This window comes from Condylura cristata, unplaced genomic scaffold (assembly GCF_000260355.1).
Source record: "Condylura cristata isolate star-nosed mole 26May11 unplaced genomic scaffold, ConCri1.0 scaffold00002, whole genome shotgun sequence".
NCBI classification, from domain to species: domain Eukaryota; kingdom Metazoa; phylum Chordata; class Mammalia; order Eulipotyphla; family Talpidae; genus Condylura; species Condylura cristata.
The window spans coordinates 82,132,347-82,145,838 of NW_004567103.1; the positions used below are offsets into that span (position 1 = coordinate 82,132,347).

At 36.9% G+C, this 13,492-nt stretch overlaps 1 protein-coding gene across 5 annotated transcripts in view; it reads right to left on the reverse strand.

Annotated features, from left to right (window-relative positions):
• CLASP1 (cytoplasmic linker associated protein 1) overlaps positions 1-13,492 on the reverse strand; it is a 261,001-nt gene that overhangs the window by 80,298 nt on the left and 167,211 nt on the right. For 3 of the 5 annotated variants that reach the window (XM_012727152.1, XM_012727132.1, XM_012727136.1), the window contains exons 17-20: positions 13,183-13,350; positions 12,568-12,617; positions 11,789-11,959; positions 9,486-9,509 (exon numbers count right to left, since the gene is read on the reverse strand). In XM_012727152.1, the coding sequence (XP_012582606.1) occupies positions 9,486-9,509; positions 11,789-11,959; positions 12,568-12,617; positions 13,183-13,350 (413 nt within the window). The remainder of the gene's footprint in view (positions 1-9,485; positions 9,510-11,788; positions 11,960-12,567; positions 12,618-13,182; positions 13,351-13,492) is intronic. The other 2 variants (XM_012727159.1, XM_012727144.1) reach the window with 1 other exon arrangement.

The window sequence follows — 13,492 nt, forward strand, 5'->3', positions numbered from 1 at the left end:
TGGCATGTGAAATTTTGAATTAATATTTTTTTGGGGAAAGACACTTCTATGAAACTGATCTCTCCATTAATATGCTGTGGGCTTTATTTCACTATTTTCAATGTCTTTCAATAGAGCTTTTAATCTTTTACAACGTTCTTACTAAATTTTTAGGGACTTATTCAGAGGTACCTTTTTATTATACATAGTTTATTAAATTAAATTTTCTAACTGTTGTTGACAAGGGTGATTAATCTTTATATTCTGATCTCTCAATCCCAGGAATGTTGCTCACTTTTATTCTACCACTCTGTATATAGATTATATGGGGTTATCTAAGTATAATTTATAAACAAAATTTCAGCTTTTCCTTTCACCCCTTGATTTCTCTGCTTTTATGCTGCTGTCCTAGACAGGAGTACAATGCAGAGAAAGTAAAAGGGTAGATTTTGTTGCTTTGAATTACATCACAAAGTATAGGTAATCCTACAATTTCATAAAAGCTATGGCATTGCAAAAGACTAAAACCTCATGTCTATTTATAATTATAAAGAATTCTTACCAAAAATGATTAAATTTTAAAAATACTTTGAATGCATCTTCTGAGATAAGAGAATTCTTGTCCTAAATATGCTGAACTGCATCAGTAAGTTGTAAAATATTACAATATGGACCTCATCTACACAAAGTATCTGTATTCTACATTACTTGATTCTAATACTAAGGTCATACTACCTGAAAGGGAAAAAAAAAAAATCAAGGGAGTACTCCCTCTTTCTGAATTTAAACAAGAATGGGTTATCCAGTGCTTCATACGACTTGTATGTATAACCACCTAAGCATGGTAGTGACTTTGGTATATCTTTTTCATTTTAGTGAATTACATTTTGGTTGTAGGGTAACTGAGGTCGGAATGGAGTAGTCTTTAAGCACTCAGGTTTTTTTGGTTTATTTCTTCTTAAAGAAACCATTTGGCGTTTCTAGAAACATGTACATTTTGTTTTTAAATTGTTAACACAAAATCATTTTTATTGCCCCTTTAAAGCTCTGCTGCTCCACACTTTAGCACTCCTAATAGTTTATTTGTATTTCCTCTCCTTTAATGGAACGTTCAAAAAGTTTTGCACATTTTTGTACACTAAAAGAATCAAAATTTACATAGCATAATCATTATGAATATTTACTTCCTATTTCATTGATTTTATTTTACTTTTATTATTTATCTCCTCCTCTTGGATTTTATCCTTTTACTAACAAATCAGAAACAAATCCCTAATTCAGTCTATCTCCTAATATAAATTTTGGCTAGGACTTTTAAGTACTGCTTTCATTTCATTCCACAAAATATGCTCCTTCTATTTTCTTAATAATTACTGGATCTCACTTGCTGTTTAGTATTGAAAAATAAACTAGACTCAAACTTCATAAGAAAAACAAAACAGCAAATGGACTCAAGATTAAAATGTGAACTATAACAAGATAAAAGTTATAAAACGAACAAACTCTTTTCTGGAGTGGAAAAGCCCATTCTAATACGATTTACGATTATAAGTTATTTAAAAGAAAAGACGATAAATTAGATTCTTTATCTGTTGATTTGTATTTTCCAATTTCTCTGGCATAAATATTCCAACCATGCCAATTTCAGGTTACTGATATGTCAACCAACTTACAAAGTTTTCTGAAAACTCAACAACTGGTTCTCTTTAAACTGGCCCAAGACCACTCTAGCATACTACTACATCTCAGGAAAGATTGGGCGAAGTCTAGTACCAGTTTGTTAGTTAGAAAATTGAAACAGCTCTTAATTGTATGGCACAGCATTCATTCTCACTCATCAAAATCAGCTTCACTCATTCAGAATGCTATTTACCACTGTTTAGACTAACAAAAAATCTAAGAATGTGCTAACATTCGAATTCTGTAGCTGTAGAAAAACAGGCATGCTTATTATTGGTGGAAGTGAAAATCAGTATAACCTCTGCAGAGGGCCATTTTGGATTATCTACCACAATTGCAAACGCTCATACTTTTTGATCCAACAATTCCATGCTGGGTGATTTATCCTTACCAACATACTTGCACCCATGCAAAGTGACCTATATAAAAGGTTATTTTGTATAAAAAGAGAGCTTTTTATTTTTTCTATAACAAAAACTTCAGAAACAACCCAACTATCTATTAAAATGGGACTGGCTGGTTATGGCTAAATCAAAGAGTATAATGGCATCATACAAATATATGAAAGAGGAAAGATCTCCAATCGAACATGGAAGGATTGTAAGCTGTATTAAGAGAAAATACTCAAGATCCAGAGCAGTATGTGTAAAACATGCATTATAAAATGGAAAAGAGATTATTTTAATAATGCCTCTACCTACAAAGATATTCTAGGTAAAAACAAAACGAAAAGTAGTATCATATTGTGGTTGAAGGAAGAGATAATAAGTAGGCAAATGAAGACAGGGTGAGGGAAGCTCACCTGAAATTTGAATTATATGACTGTATTACCATTTCAGAAACTTGTAATTGTATTCATTACCCAAACATTTAGTATATTGAGACTATTTTTAATAGGCCCACAAAAATTGAAAGTTCTTTATAATCTTTGTGATTATTTTTGTATTTCTTTGTACTTTATTATGTAGCAACCCTCTATAAGGAAACTTTTTTCCTCACATTTTGTCTATTATCAAAGTCTCCAGTTATTTATTTTTTAAAAGATTTATTTATTTAAGCATACAGAACTGGGGTACAGGCCAGAGGTGCAGGGGCAGTAAGAGGATTCACCAGAGACAGAGTGGAAGCAGAACAGGCTGACTGACGAAGTACACTTGCTGAGGAGAGCAGAGGGCGGGTCAGGAGAGGTCTGCCGTGCCATGTGGGTCACCTCTGGGCGAGACTGAACTCATGCTGAAGTGGCTTTAACGTCTCAGTGCTGTGCTTTTTAACCCACTGCACCACCAGGGAGAGACCTTCAAATTATTTTTTATAAACTATTGTATGCTTTTTATTTCTCTTGATTTTTCATTTTCCTTCTACCCTCCTTTGTTTCATTATTTTAGCATAAGTGTTCTAAAGACGTGCTTTCCTATCTTAAAGGCAACAGTCTCAGATAAAAATAGTATTGTCAAAAACACAACTTCTATTAAATCATAGTTTTGGGGAGGTGGATGGTTTTAAGGATCTTGTTTTATTAAATTAAACTTATTATCTGTAGATAATTGTAGATCTGGATTCAAATGACGGTATAATACAGATTCTCTTTGCATTTACTTTGTTTCTCTCAATGGTAACATCTTACAAAACCACAGTCCAAAATCAGAAATCTGACATGAACATTGATATACAGCAATCTTATTCAAATTGCCCCAGTTTTATTTGTATTTAAACTCTGGTTTTCCTTTCTGGGTAGAGTCTCTTCCACCTTGCTGCTTCTAACATCATGTTTGGTGTTTCACTAGGTCGGGGATTTATTTCTGTCTTACTCTGGGACTTACTGTGTGTTTTTTTTTAAACATGTGGTTCAGTGTCTTTCATTAGTTCTAGAGAATTTGCAATCATTAGTTCTTCAAATACTGTCTCTTCTGAAGTCTTGTTAGCTATGTTAAGCTTCTTCACTATCACATATGTATCTTAACATCTCTATCATTATCTCTATATTTTCTTCTGCACCAGGTTTTAAATGTTTCTTTTCTCCTGTCTTAAACACATACGTTCTTAGAGCCACACTGATTCTGCTGCAGTTTACCTACTAATTTTTTAGTAACTTCTATTTTTATACCTAAAGTTCCCAAAACCCACTTGGTTTATAACTTCCTTGCTGTCTTTCCAAAGTTTCTTTTTTAAGAAAATTAAGACAATAAAATAACTACCTGAAACTTTATGGAAATTATTTAAGATCTAGATTGAAGCTAAATTTCCCCAAAGGAGATCTACATTTGCTTCTTCTAGTATCTTTTGAACACAAGCCATCCACAGCCACTTAACATGATCTGTACATCTGGGGATTTTAGACCAGAAAAGAGGTGTAAATCCTGATCAAAAGCTGCAGAAAGGCACAACTTATGGGAGTCTCAAAAGAAATTACATTCTCTCTTTATTCAATATCAAGGTTAAATGAGGACAATTTGCTATTCTCTTCAGTTTAGTGAGACTAATAGCTCACTAAATGAAGACATAGGACTCAGGATAAGATTTAGTTTACTTCCTGTCCTCCATACTCATCACAAAAACTCTCCATGTCTCCCAGATTCAGCTAAAAACCTCAGTGTGTAAACCAGTTTTGGTCACTACCTCTTTGGATTCTGCTTTTTCTCAAGTTTGGATATGCAAGTATTCACTGATTTTATACCAGATTAGTGCTATGTTCTTTAGTAGGAGGGTCATTTGTATTAGTAATTCTACATATTGCTAAAAATGCAAGTTCCCAGTTTTTAACATCTAAATATATTTTATATTAAATATAAGATGCCCAAGTTTTAAAGGATTGTCATTATTCCTTCTCTCTGCTGCCTCTCACTCATTACTGATGTAATTTTAGGCTATAAAGTCATATCTGGCATATTTTTGTATGAGGGAAATCTGAGGAACTAGATTTTGGAGTGGCTTCCTTTGCAGAAGTTCAATATTTGTTTTTGTCAGGTACCTTGGGGACTACAAGCAGAACAGATTAATTCATCAGCTTGGATTTCCCAGACACCACAGATAAGAAAACTGAAACCAGAGTATGAGTAGTTATAAATTTTTAGGAAGATATTTTTTTTCCTTTGCCCAGGACAAAGTCAAGAGATTTCATATCAATTTTAAGATAGCTTTACCTATTCCACTTCTACATGGGTACTTAGCACTTAAACAATATTGGCTTAATGTCAACTCTTAAGCCTTAGTAATGAAGACCTTTAGGTATCCTTAAAAATCAATGTATGGGGCCCTCCCTGGTGGCGTAGCGGGTTAAAGCAGAGCACTGAGAAGCCTAAGCCACTTCTGCATGAGATCGATTCCCGCCTGCCCCAGAGGAGATCCACATGGCGAAGCAGACCTCTCCTGGCCTGCCCGCTGTTCCCCTCAGCAGTGTACTTCGTTGATCTGCCTGTTCTGCTCCCCTCTCTGTCTCTGGTGAATCCTCTCACCCTCCACATCTCTGGCCTGTACCCCAGTTCTGTATGAATAAATAAAAATCTTTAAAAAAAAATCAATGTATGGAAGGTTTAAGGGTCTCTGATGCATTGTATTCAGCTAAATATACTTTCATATGAAGGGAATTTTTTCCATTCTACTAACTTGGTGACAGTACTTTAAGTGCCTATATATGTTTTAAAGAAATGATATAAAATACTCTGGCCTTCTGTGAAAACAAAGTCTATTCAGTAAAAACAGAAACAGCAAAAATATACTTCAATTCTGTATTATGATTAATGATGGTTATTATTATTATGATTATTATGGTTAATGATATTCAAATTCTTTTATCCTGTGGTATGTCAAAGAAAAAGGCAAATATGAAAGAAGAAAATAGCATAACTAAGAGAAATAGAAATAAAAGATGTTAGAGAAGTACACAGCAGAGAAAAAAAAAATCTGAAGGGAAGGATAAGATGGGTGTCAACAAACCAACCAAACTACTCAGAGAAAAGCAGACTCCAAAGGAAAACAAAGAACAGGAGTGCAGACTTAACATTCATGAAATAAAGAATACCCCCATCTCACTGTTTTAAAACAGGACTGCTATAGAATTTTTCCAATCATATACCATTCTTCTGGAAAATTCTAAAATCAGCAAATTAAACCTGTTAACCATGGGGTTTAACTTGCAGGAATGGTTTTCCCAATATTCAATTTAATTTAAAACAATTTTAAAATGTCACTGAATAGTCTCATATCACTTGGGCTTCTACCTCTCATGTTGAAAAACTGTAGCCAATTTTCAATTTAGAGATTATTAAAAAAAAAAAAACCAAAAGGTCTACTGAGTAAATCTCAGCTGTCACCACAGTGGCATACACATTTATTTTTACTACTCACAGTTTGGGGGATAACTAAACCAATCTCTACTCATACATGGCATTATTGATAGAATCCAAATTTGAATAATTAATTGATAATATGTAACTTTTGCTGCCTACAAGCACTTGCCCCAAAAGAATAAATTTCCTCATATTGTTTAAAGCCAAAAGTAAAGGATAGTTAATACTTTTACTTCTATATACAGATGCATATTATTCATTGTGTAGAAAGGCCAGTTACTTAACATTCTGAGTTCTTAGATAAACATGTGTAATTGTACCAAATGTTTTATTTCCCACTAAACATTAAACTCAAATTGATTTTCTTGAAAAGCAGACAAGAATACAGAGTTTTTACTGTGTAATCATAACTAAAATCATCAATAGGGCCTCCCTGGTGGCTCAATGTGTTGTGTCAGCACTATGAAGCTACTGACAGTCACTGAAGCACGAGTTCGATACCCCGCCAGGGAGATGACATGGCACAGCAGACCTCTCCTGTCTTGCCTGCTGCTCCCCTTCAGAAGTATGTTTCAGTGGATATGCCAGTTTTGCAACCCACTCTGTCTTTCACTCCCATACCTCTGGCCTACACCCTAGCTCTTGTATATATAAATAGATAAAATAAATCTTAAAAAAAAAATCACCAATCATTAATCGTTGCCTACACTTAATGTAAGATTTTTGTATTCTCTGAAACTATTAGTGGATGTCATTCTAGCACAGTAAAGAACACATTTCCTAAATAGAGTAGCCAAAATAAAAGTATTACTTGAAGAGCACCACATAATTTCAACATCTAATCCTGAAAATCTCAAATACTAATGAACATACTTCACTGAAAGGGAACCTGCATATAAGCTCTGTACAACCTTTCACTTCTAACTTCTAACCTTTCACTTCTTTACAAAAAATATTTTTCTCATGAAGTCAAAAATGTCAAAAGGTCTCCTTGATGTCTACTGATAAATAACTACAATCATGCCATTTGCAGCAACATGGATGGAACTGGAAAAGATCATGCTTAGTGAAATATGCCCGAAAAGAAAAAGAAAAACACCAGATGGGAAATATATATATATGTATATATATTTTTTCTACCTCCCATGTTGAAAAATATAAATTGTAGTAAACTTAAAAAAAGACCATCAACTAACCACTATAAACCAGAGACATTCTACAGGAGAGGAGAGGGGAATAGGATCAAAACTGGGGTGGGAAGGGCACATGAGACTTTAGTGATGGCACATGGATGAAGTAGTGGCAGGAAGTTCCTGGGGATTACAACTGAGATGAAAAAAAATGTACAAAATGAAGAATAATGTAAAAAATATTTTATTTAAAAAAATAATGAAGTTGCCAGAATTCAAATTGTCTGAATGTTGTCTGAATTTTTAATTGAGTATCCAATATTGTATCTTTGCCCCCAGTGAAGCAATCTCTTCTTATCTCAGCAGTTATTTAGACTTAAAAACAAATTTTTAAAAGCCACATCCCATGACAAATCTAAAAATTCAGACAGGAAACTCAGGGCAAGACACTAAGTGGAATTTACTGCAGCCTTTTGCCAGTAGTCACCTGTGACCTTACTCAGCATCATGCTCGTGATCACTTCCAAAACAGAACTAACAGCCTAAGGGTGCTTGGTTCATGCCGGCAGATCTGTAAATCCCCCCAGCACCTCTCCTTCCCCAATAATCTCTCACAAGCCTCGACGAGCCAGTCCTGTGATAGCCCACAAAGCCCTGGCACATGGAGACCAAGGCTCACCAGGTATCCTCAGTGAGTTTCTCTCCTATCTACTTCTGACCTCTACACAGTTAAGAAACCACACTTCTCCTACCAGAGGGATGATGAGAAAGACTTCCAGTTTCCTGTCTCTTGTATAGTAATTGAGGAGGCAGTAGTCTGATCTTGTTCTGGCACAGTAAAAACATAACTAGTATTGGGGGGGAGGTAATTAAAATTCCTAGTACTGGGAAAATGAAACACCTCTGCATCTGTTATTCAGACTTATGTAATCAGGGCATTCTAGAAAAAAAAAATTTACACATAAAGCCTTCATTTTTTATTTCACTTACATAATCTTATTCCCCCTTCCACTTCCCTTCCAACAAGGGAAGGGAGATACTTAGGATCACTTTTTTGGGAAGGAGAAAAATCATCAACCACACAATCACACCCAGCCTCAGCTTTCTATCACCAATGAGGCCTACATTATGACATGTGTAATACTGTCCATTGTTCATTTTATTTCACCAATTTGTCCACCGCACAAGAACCAATGGACTTGCTGAAAATTTAGATTCCCTGGCTCCTTCCAAACGTCATTAGAATGTTGAAAGGGAAGGACATAGGACACTGTTCTCCTGGCAAACAACCAGCCCATGCCCTTGTGAAGAGGTAAATTTAAGAAAACACTGACCTCAGAACTATGTCATCTTAGAAAAATACTTTCCCATTAATTTTTCCTTTGGAAGTCCCTTAGAAAATAATACGTGGATTAAAAAGACTGTAAGCTGCACAAACCAAGATACAAGCCAGGGCACTCTGCAGGCTATCCTTTTAGAGTGGCTAAATAATAGACGAACATACATTAACTGCTCTGAATAAATCATTATCCTGAGGGTCAGTGGATGCAGTGGCTATTTTGAGCAGATGAGGTTCTCTAAATTTCAGTTGTTTAAAGTATTCTCATGCTTTCTATTTAGAGGCTTTGCAAAGGCATGATGTTTTGCAGCATGTTCTAATCAAAGACTTGTACAGACCAGAACCAGTATGTCTAAATATCAAAAGGTAATGCAAAATGAGGAAGTTTCTTGGGAGTGATATGAGAAGGAAAATAAGGTAGATTTTGCCATGTGATTTCTGTCGCCATACCACATCCCGTGTGTGGTACAGAACACAGCACATAGAAGCATTTCATACATGGTTGAGAACAGATGAATGACAGTCAGTAACTGTGCCAGTAACAGAGATAAAAATGGTGCTGTGTGCGTCAGTAGCATCTTCCAGAGAGAAAATTGTATTTTTAAAATTTCTGTAAATTACCTGGCAGAAAAACTCAACAGCCTTTAACCTGAATCACTGACACTGAAATTTCTTCTCAAAACAGGTAAGGCAAATCCTGAGAGACCCACAAAAGCACAAAAGAGAAGGAAACAATGGGCAACAAAAGCTCAGGTGGTGCTTCAGAAGTAATAAAATTTGGGACAAGCAGCCCAGGAGGACATTCACACAGCACACATCAATGTGCCTTCCCAGTGTGGGGTCAGGACTGAAAACCACAGACAGCACACTTGGGGACCCAATTCACGAGGACAACGACTGAGTAAGAAAGGGAGAGGGGAAACACACCACGGGACACAACGTGAAGAGTTGGGGCACAACGTGCAACGTCGCATGCAGGGACCTCGGTGAGGATGTGGACACCAGGCAACAGCAGTGAGAACAGGGACGGGGCAGGGAGACACACCTCAGTCACAGAAACAAACGGCTTACCCTCCGCTTTAGTGGCAGTACCATCTTTAAGCAAATTAAAAAACAAGGGAAGGGATAACAGGGAACAGTTAGTAACATTAAAAGAATTAAAAAGCACAATGTTATTAGCTACTAAAAAAAGCAAAAGTACAATTTAAAAGAAAAGGAAATGAAACACAAGTTCGACAGCAAAGCAGAGTCTGAAGCAAGTCAGTGTGCCATGTCTCGAAGTCGGCTTAGTACAAAGAGCTTTTGGAAACGAGAAAGGGCAACCAGAGAGCCTAGCTGGCCACAGCAGTTTTGGTTTCGCCAGCCACCATCCTCTTCAAAGTTCCTTCTTCTTAGGACAGAGTATTAGCAGAAGGGGCAGGGGAGACTAGAAACTAAAGTACTAAAGAGTCACCCAAAGGACAGGCAAGTAAGAAGCTCGAAGCTGCTGCTCTAACAACACCTCTTCCCACTACATGTCGAGCAGCAAAAGCTGGACAGCATGGTACCTGCGTCAAGGCCTATGGACTCCAAATCTTCCCTCATGTGTCTGGACTCTAGAAGTTTGGAAAAATCATTAGCTTCAATGGCACTCCTCCACACAGATGGAATTTGTCGGCTTAAGTGGTTACTGTAAACATTTCTCAATAAGACTGTTATATTTCAGGTATTTGGGTTTTGTGGGGTTTTTTTTTCGGGGGGTGGGGGGGGACATAAGCAAAGTAGAGATAGACTTTTCAAGAAATAGTAAAGAATTAGAGTACTCCAATCTTGTTATTTGAAGAGGTGACTCCGGGCTGACTTTAGCATCAGTGCTTTTAAAACGTCAGTTCTTAATAATCAGACCAAGAGACCTCAGTGTTATTACCAGCATTTAAGGGAGTCTGCATATTAAAACATCATTCATATGCTCAGAAAAAATAAACACAACTAACTTCTGTAGAGGCTGGTTTTTACTTGTATTCAATATTACTAAAAGACTAGAAACAAATACTAATTACAGATACTAATAGTGGATCAAATATACTGAAACACAAGTACATATTTAAAAATTTAACTAAAATTAATAGAACTACTTCACTATATGACAGAAGAATTTTTATTCTCCCTTTCTCAATAATTACATCTTAAGATATATGATAAACACTCCTAAGTCATGTTATAACAGTTAAATGGGAGGGGAGGTTTCATCAATTTAAATGTATAAATGTATGAGTTATTCCCATAGAGGAAAAAAGACTGATTTAACAAATCATATAGATTATATACCTTTTGAATTAATGATGTTATCACAATCAGTTTCTTTCGTCTTCAAAGAATAAAAAGGTACACCAAGGACTTTAAAATAATTTCTTTTATCTCCATCTCTATCCTGTAGCTGAATTAGGTGGTTATTATAATCGTTTAGCACAAAGATTCCATGACCTGTTCAAGGTCGGCAGGCTCATATGTGACAGGTCAAAGTATATTCTCTTGGTATTCCCTCACTATATTTCCATGCTCAAAACATTTCTAGAAGATTTTAGACTTGAGCATTCATTTGGAAACTATGTATGTGTTTTATTCGGTCTCAATATTTCATGAAGTTTAAATTGCATTCATTTCCATAAAATCCAAAACAAAATCAAAACCAGATTTTGGATTTGAACAACTTGGCTCTTACAAACACAATGAAATAAACTATCATCCTTACACCAGCAGGTTTTAAGTATCTGCTGAGAGACTCACCGATTACTCTGTCAGATAAGAATTCTTTTGAAAATAATTTATCTTTTGGCCTATCATGAAAGTCAAGTTTCTGCTCCTCCTAAGGAACACTGCTCTTTCACACAGATATGGTCATGTTGGTTAATAAGTCCACCATGTTCCCTCTAGAAGTCCCCCTACTTCAGCCTCTAAGCTCTCCCACTCCTGTTACATGTTCAGAGTGGGAACTATTTAACTGCAATGACTGTCTCCTTAATGTCGCTGGCTCTGCTCCTGCCAATGTTAGGAGGAGAGAAACCCCAGGATTGGTGCTGTGGGAAGTATCTTAGATGCTAGCTGGGTTACCGTGCAAGAGAAGTGAAGCTAAGGGCAGGCTGTGCCCAGTGCCAATGCACCAGAGTGCTTACTCATGACCTATAGGATAACTGCCCAGAGAAAGGACATACCTAACAGCGAGTGACTGGCAGTCAGTGAACAAAGTTACTTACACTTAAATATCACCTCTGCATTTATACTTTTTCAATTACAGCTTTTTTGCCATTTGTTAAATAGGTGAGAATTAGAGGTGAAGATTAAGTGTCAATTCTAACAGCAGGACTGGGAGGGAAAGATGTGGGCTGTGTGGTTACCTAAGGATGCATATGATCCCGGAGGCAAGGCTGCTGCAGAGCTGAAAGGTGTAGAGCCGGAAGATGAGGAGACTTTGGATTTGGCACTGGCTGCTGCATTCACGTCAATGTCACTTCGAGACCGCTGGAGGGACCCAGTCGTTGACACAGATTTGGTGCTAACTGTAGAAGCTTTAGCGATGAAGGAGGAAACATTAGCAAGGATTTTCCTAGAATTTTCACATACATGTGTTTGAATTTGTTGAAACAGTATCAAGTTTTAATACAATTAAACTTCAGAGCACTAACTTTCTCCGGGTCACTGAAGAAAGAGGTCAGGTAATGCTAAAGGAAATTACCAGCAATGATATACACTGATTACATTTGTTTCCTTATAATTACAGACCGGAAATCCCAAAGCGATGGATCATATTTCTGGTTCAGATGAAAAGTCAAAGAATGCAAAACTATCAACATCTAGTCAATTTCTTCATGATGTGGCATAAATGTGTACTCTGACCCAGATGCCCTCCCTTTCAGGATACATTTCACTCTCCCACCTCAACAGCCCCCAAGCTGCTGCTGAAAGCATCTCACTCATGTCACTTGCTTGTCAGCTGATCAGAGTGAAGGAGCAGCACTAGCCAAATGCCGGAGGGTAGGGGGAGTGTTGAGGGTACCAGGGTTCTGGAGATGGGGAACTCTGCTGGGGGCAGCTGGAGCACAGAGCAGTGCCAACCCCTCTACCAACTAGAGAGGACCTGAAAGCCCTGGACTGCCCACCACAGCTGTGTTCTTACCTCTAGAGGTGGTACTTCCAGTAGGACTTCTTTTGGCAGAGAGCGGCCGACTGAAAATAAAGGTATGTATAAGGGTTTTCTCCCCCAACTGTCTATGTTATCTTCATTATTATAAGTACAGTTTACAACAAGAAATTATGATAGTGAAGAAATGATTTCAGGTAATTTGGAGCACAATCTTCTAAGCCCTCAGTTTCAGACAAAGCTATTGCATTACATTTTGGACTGTCAAACACACAAAAGGGGCGATCACTAGGACAAATGAGAAATAAAGAGTGATGATAAAACATTAAGTTCCAGGTTTTGAAAACTTTTCCTTTCCAACCTACCTCTTCTGTTTCAGAAGAGACTTTGAATAATTCACTTATGTTACTCCAAACTCTATTTTAGGACAGCCATATAAATTCATGTAAACACTTCCTGTGGTAGAGACCAATGCCACTTAATTCTCATTACCCATCCTAGTGCCAGAATCCATCAGAGGTAAAGGGGAGTTATGACAGGAACATATACGTAGAAAACACAGCTGAAATATAGGTGTAATTTTTTTTCTTGCGCAGCAATTGTTTTAAAATAAAATCTCACACTAATAAAAAACACAGCTGAATTCCTTACTTCAGACTCTCTTGAGAGCTAGAAGATGAGCGATCGGACTGCGGCAAAGACACAATGCTGTCTGAGTTCTTCAAATGCGACTGCAGAGCTTTCTGGTAGGAGGATTCCAAGGTGTGGTATAAGTGCTCTGCTTCTCTGCTGAAGTGACTGTGGAAACCCCAGTAACACCTAAAAAAGACACACAGCCTCCTTTTAGAGGTAGCGGATCAATATGACTACTTCGTTGAGCTCTGGAATACACCACATGACATTGTCAAAAACTCAAACTCTCAGTTTACCTGCTACTATTGTTAGAAGTAACGTGGTATGG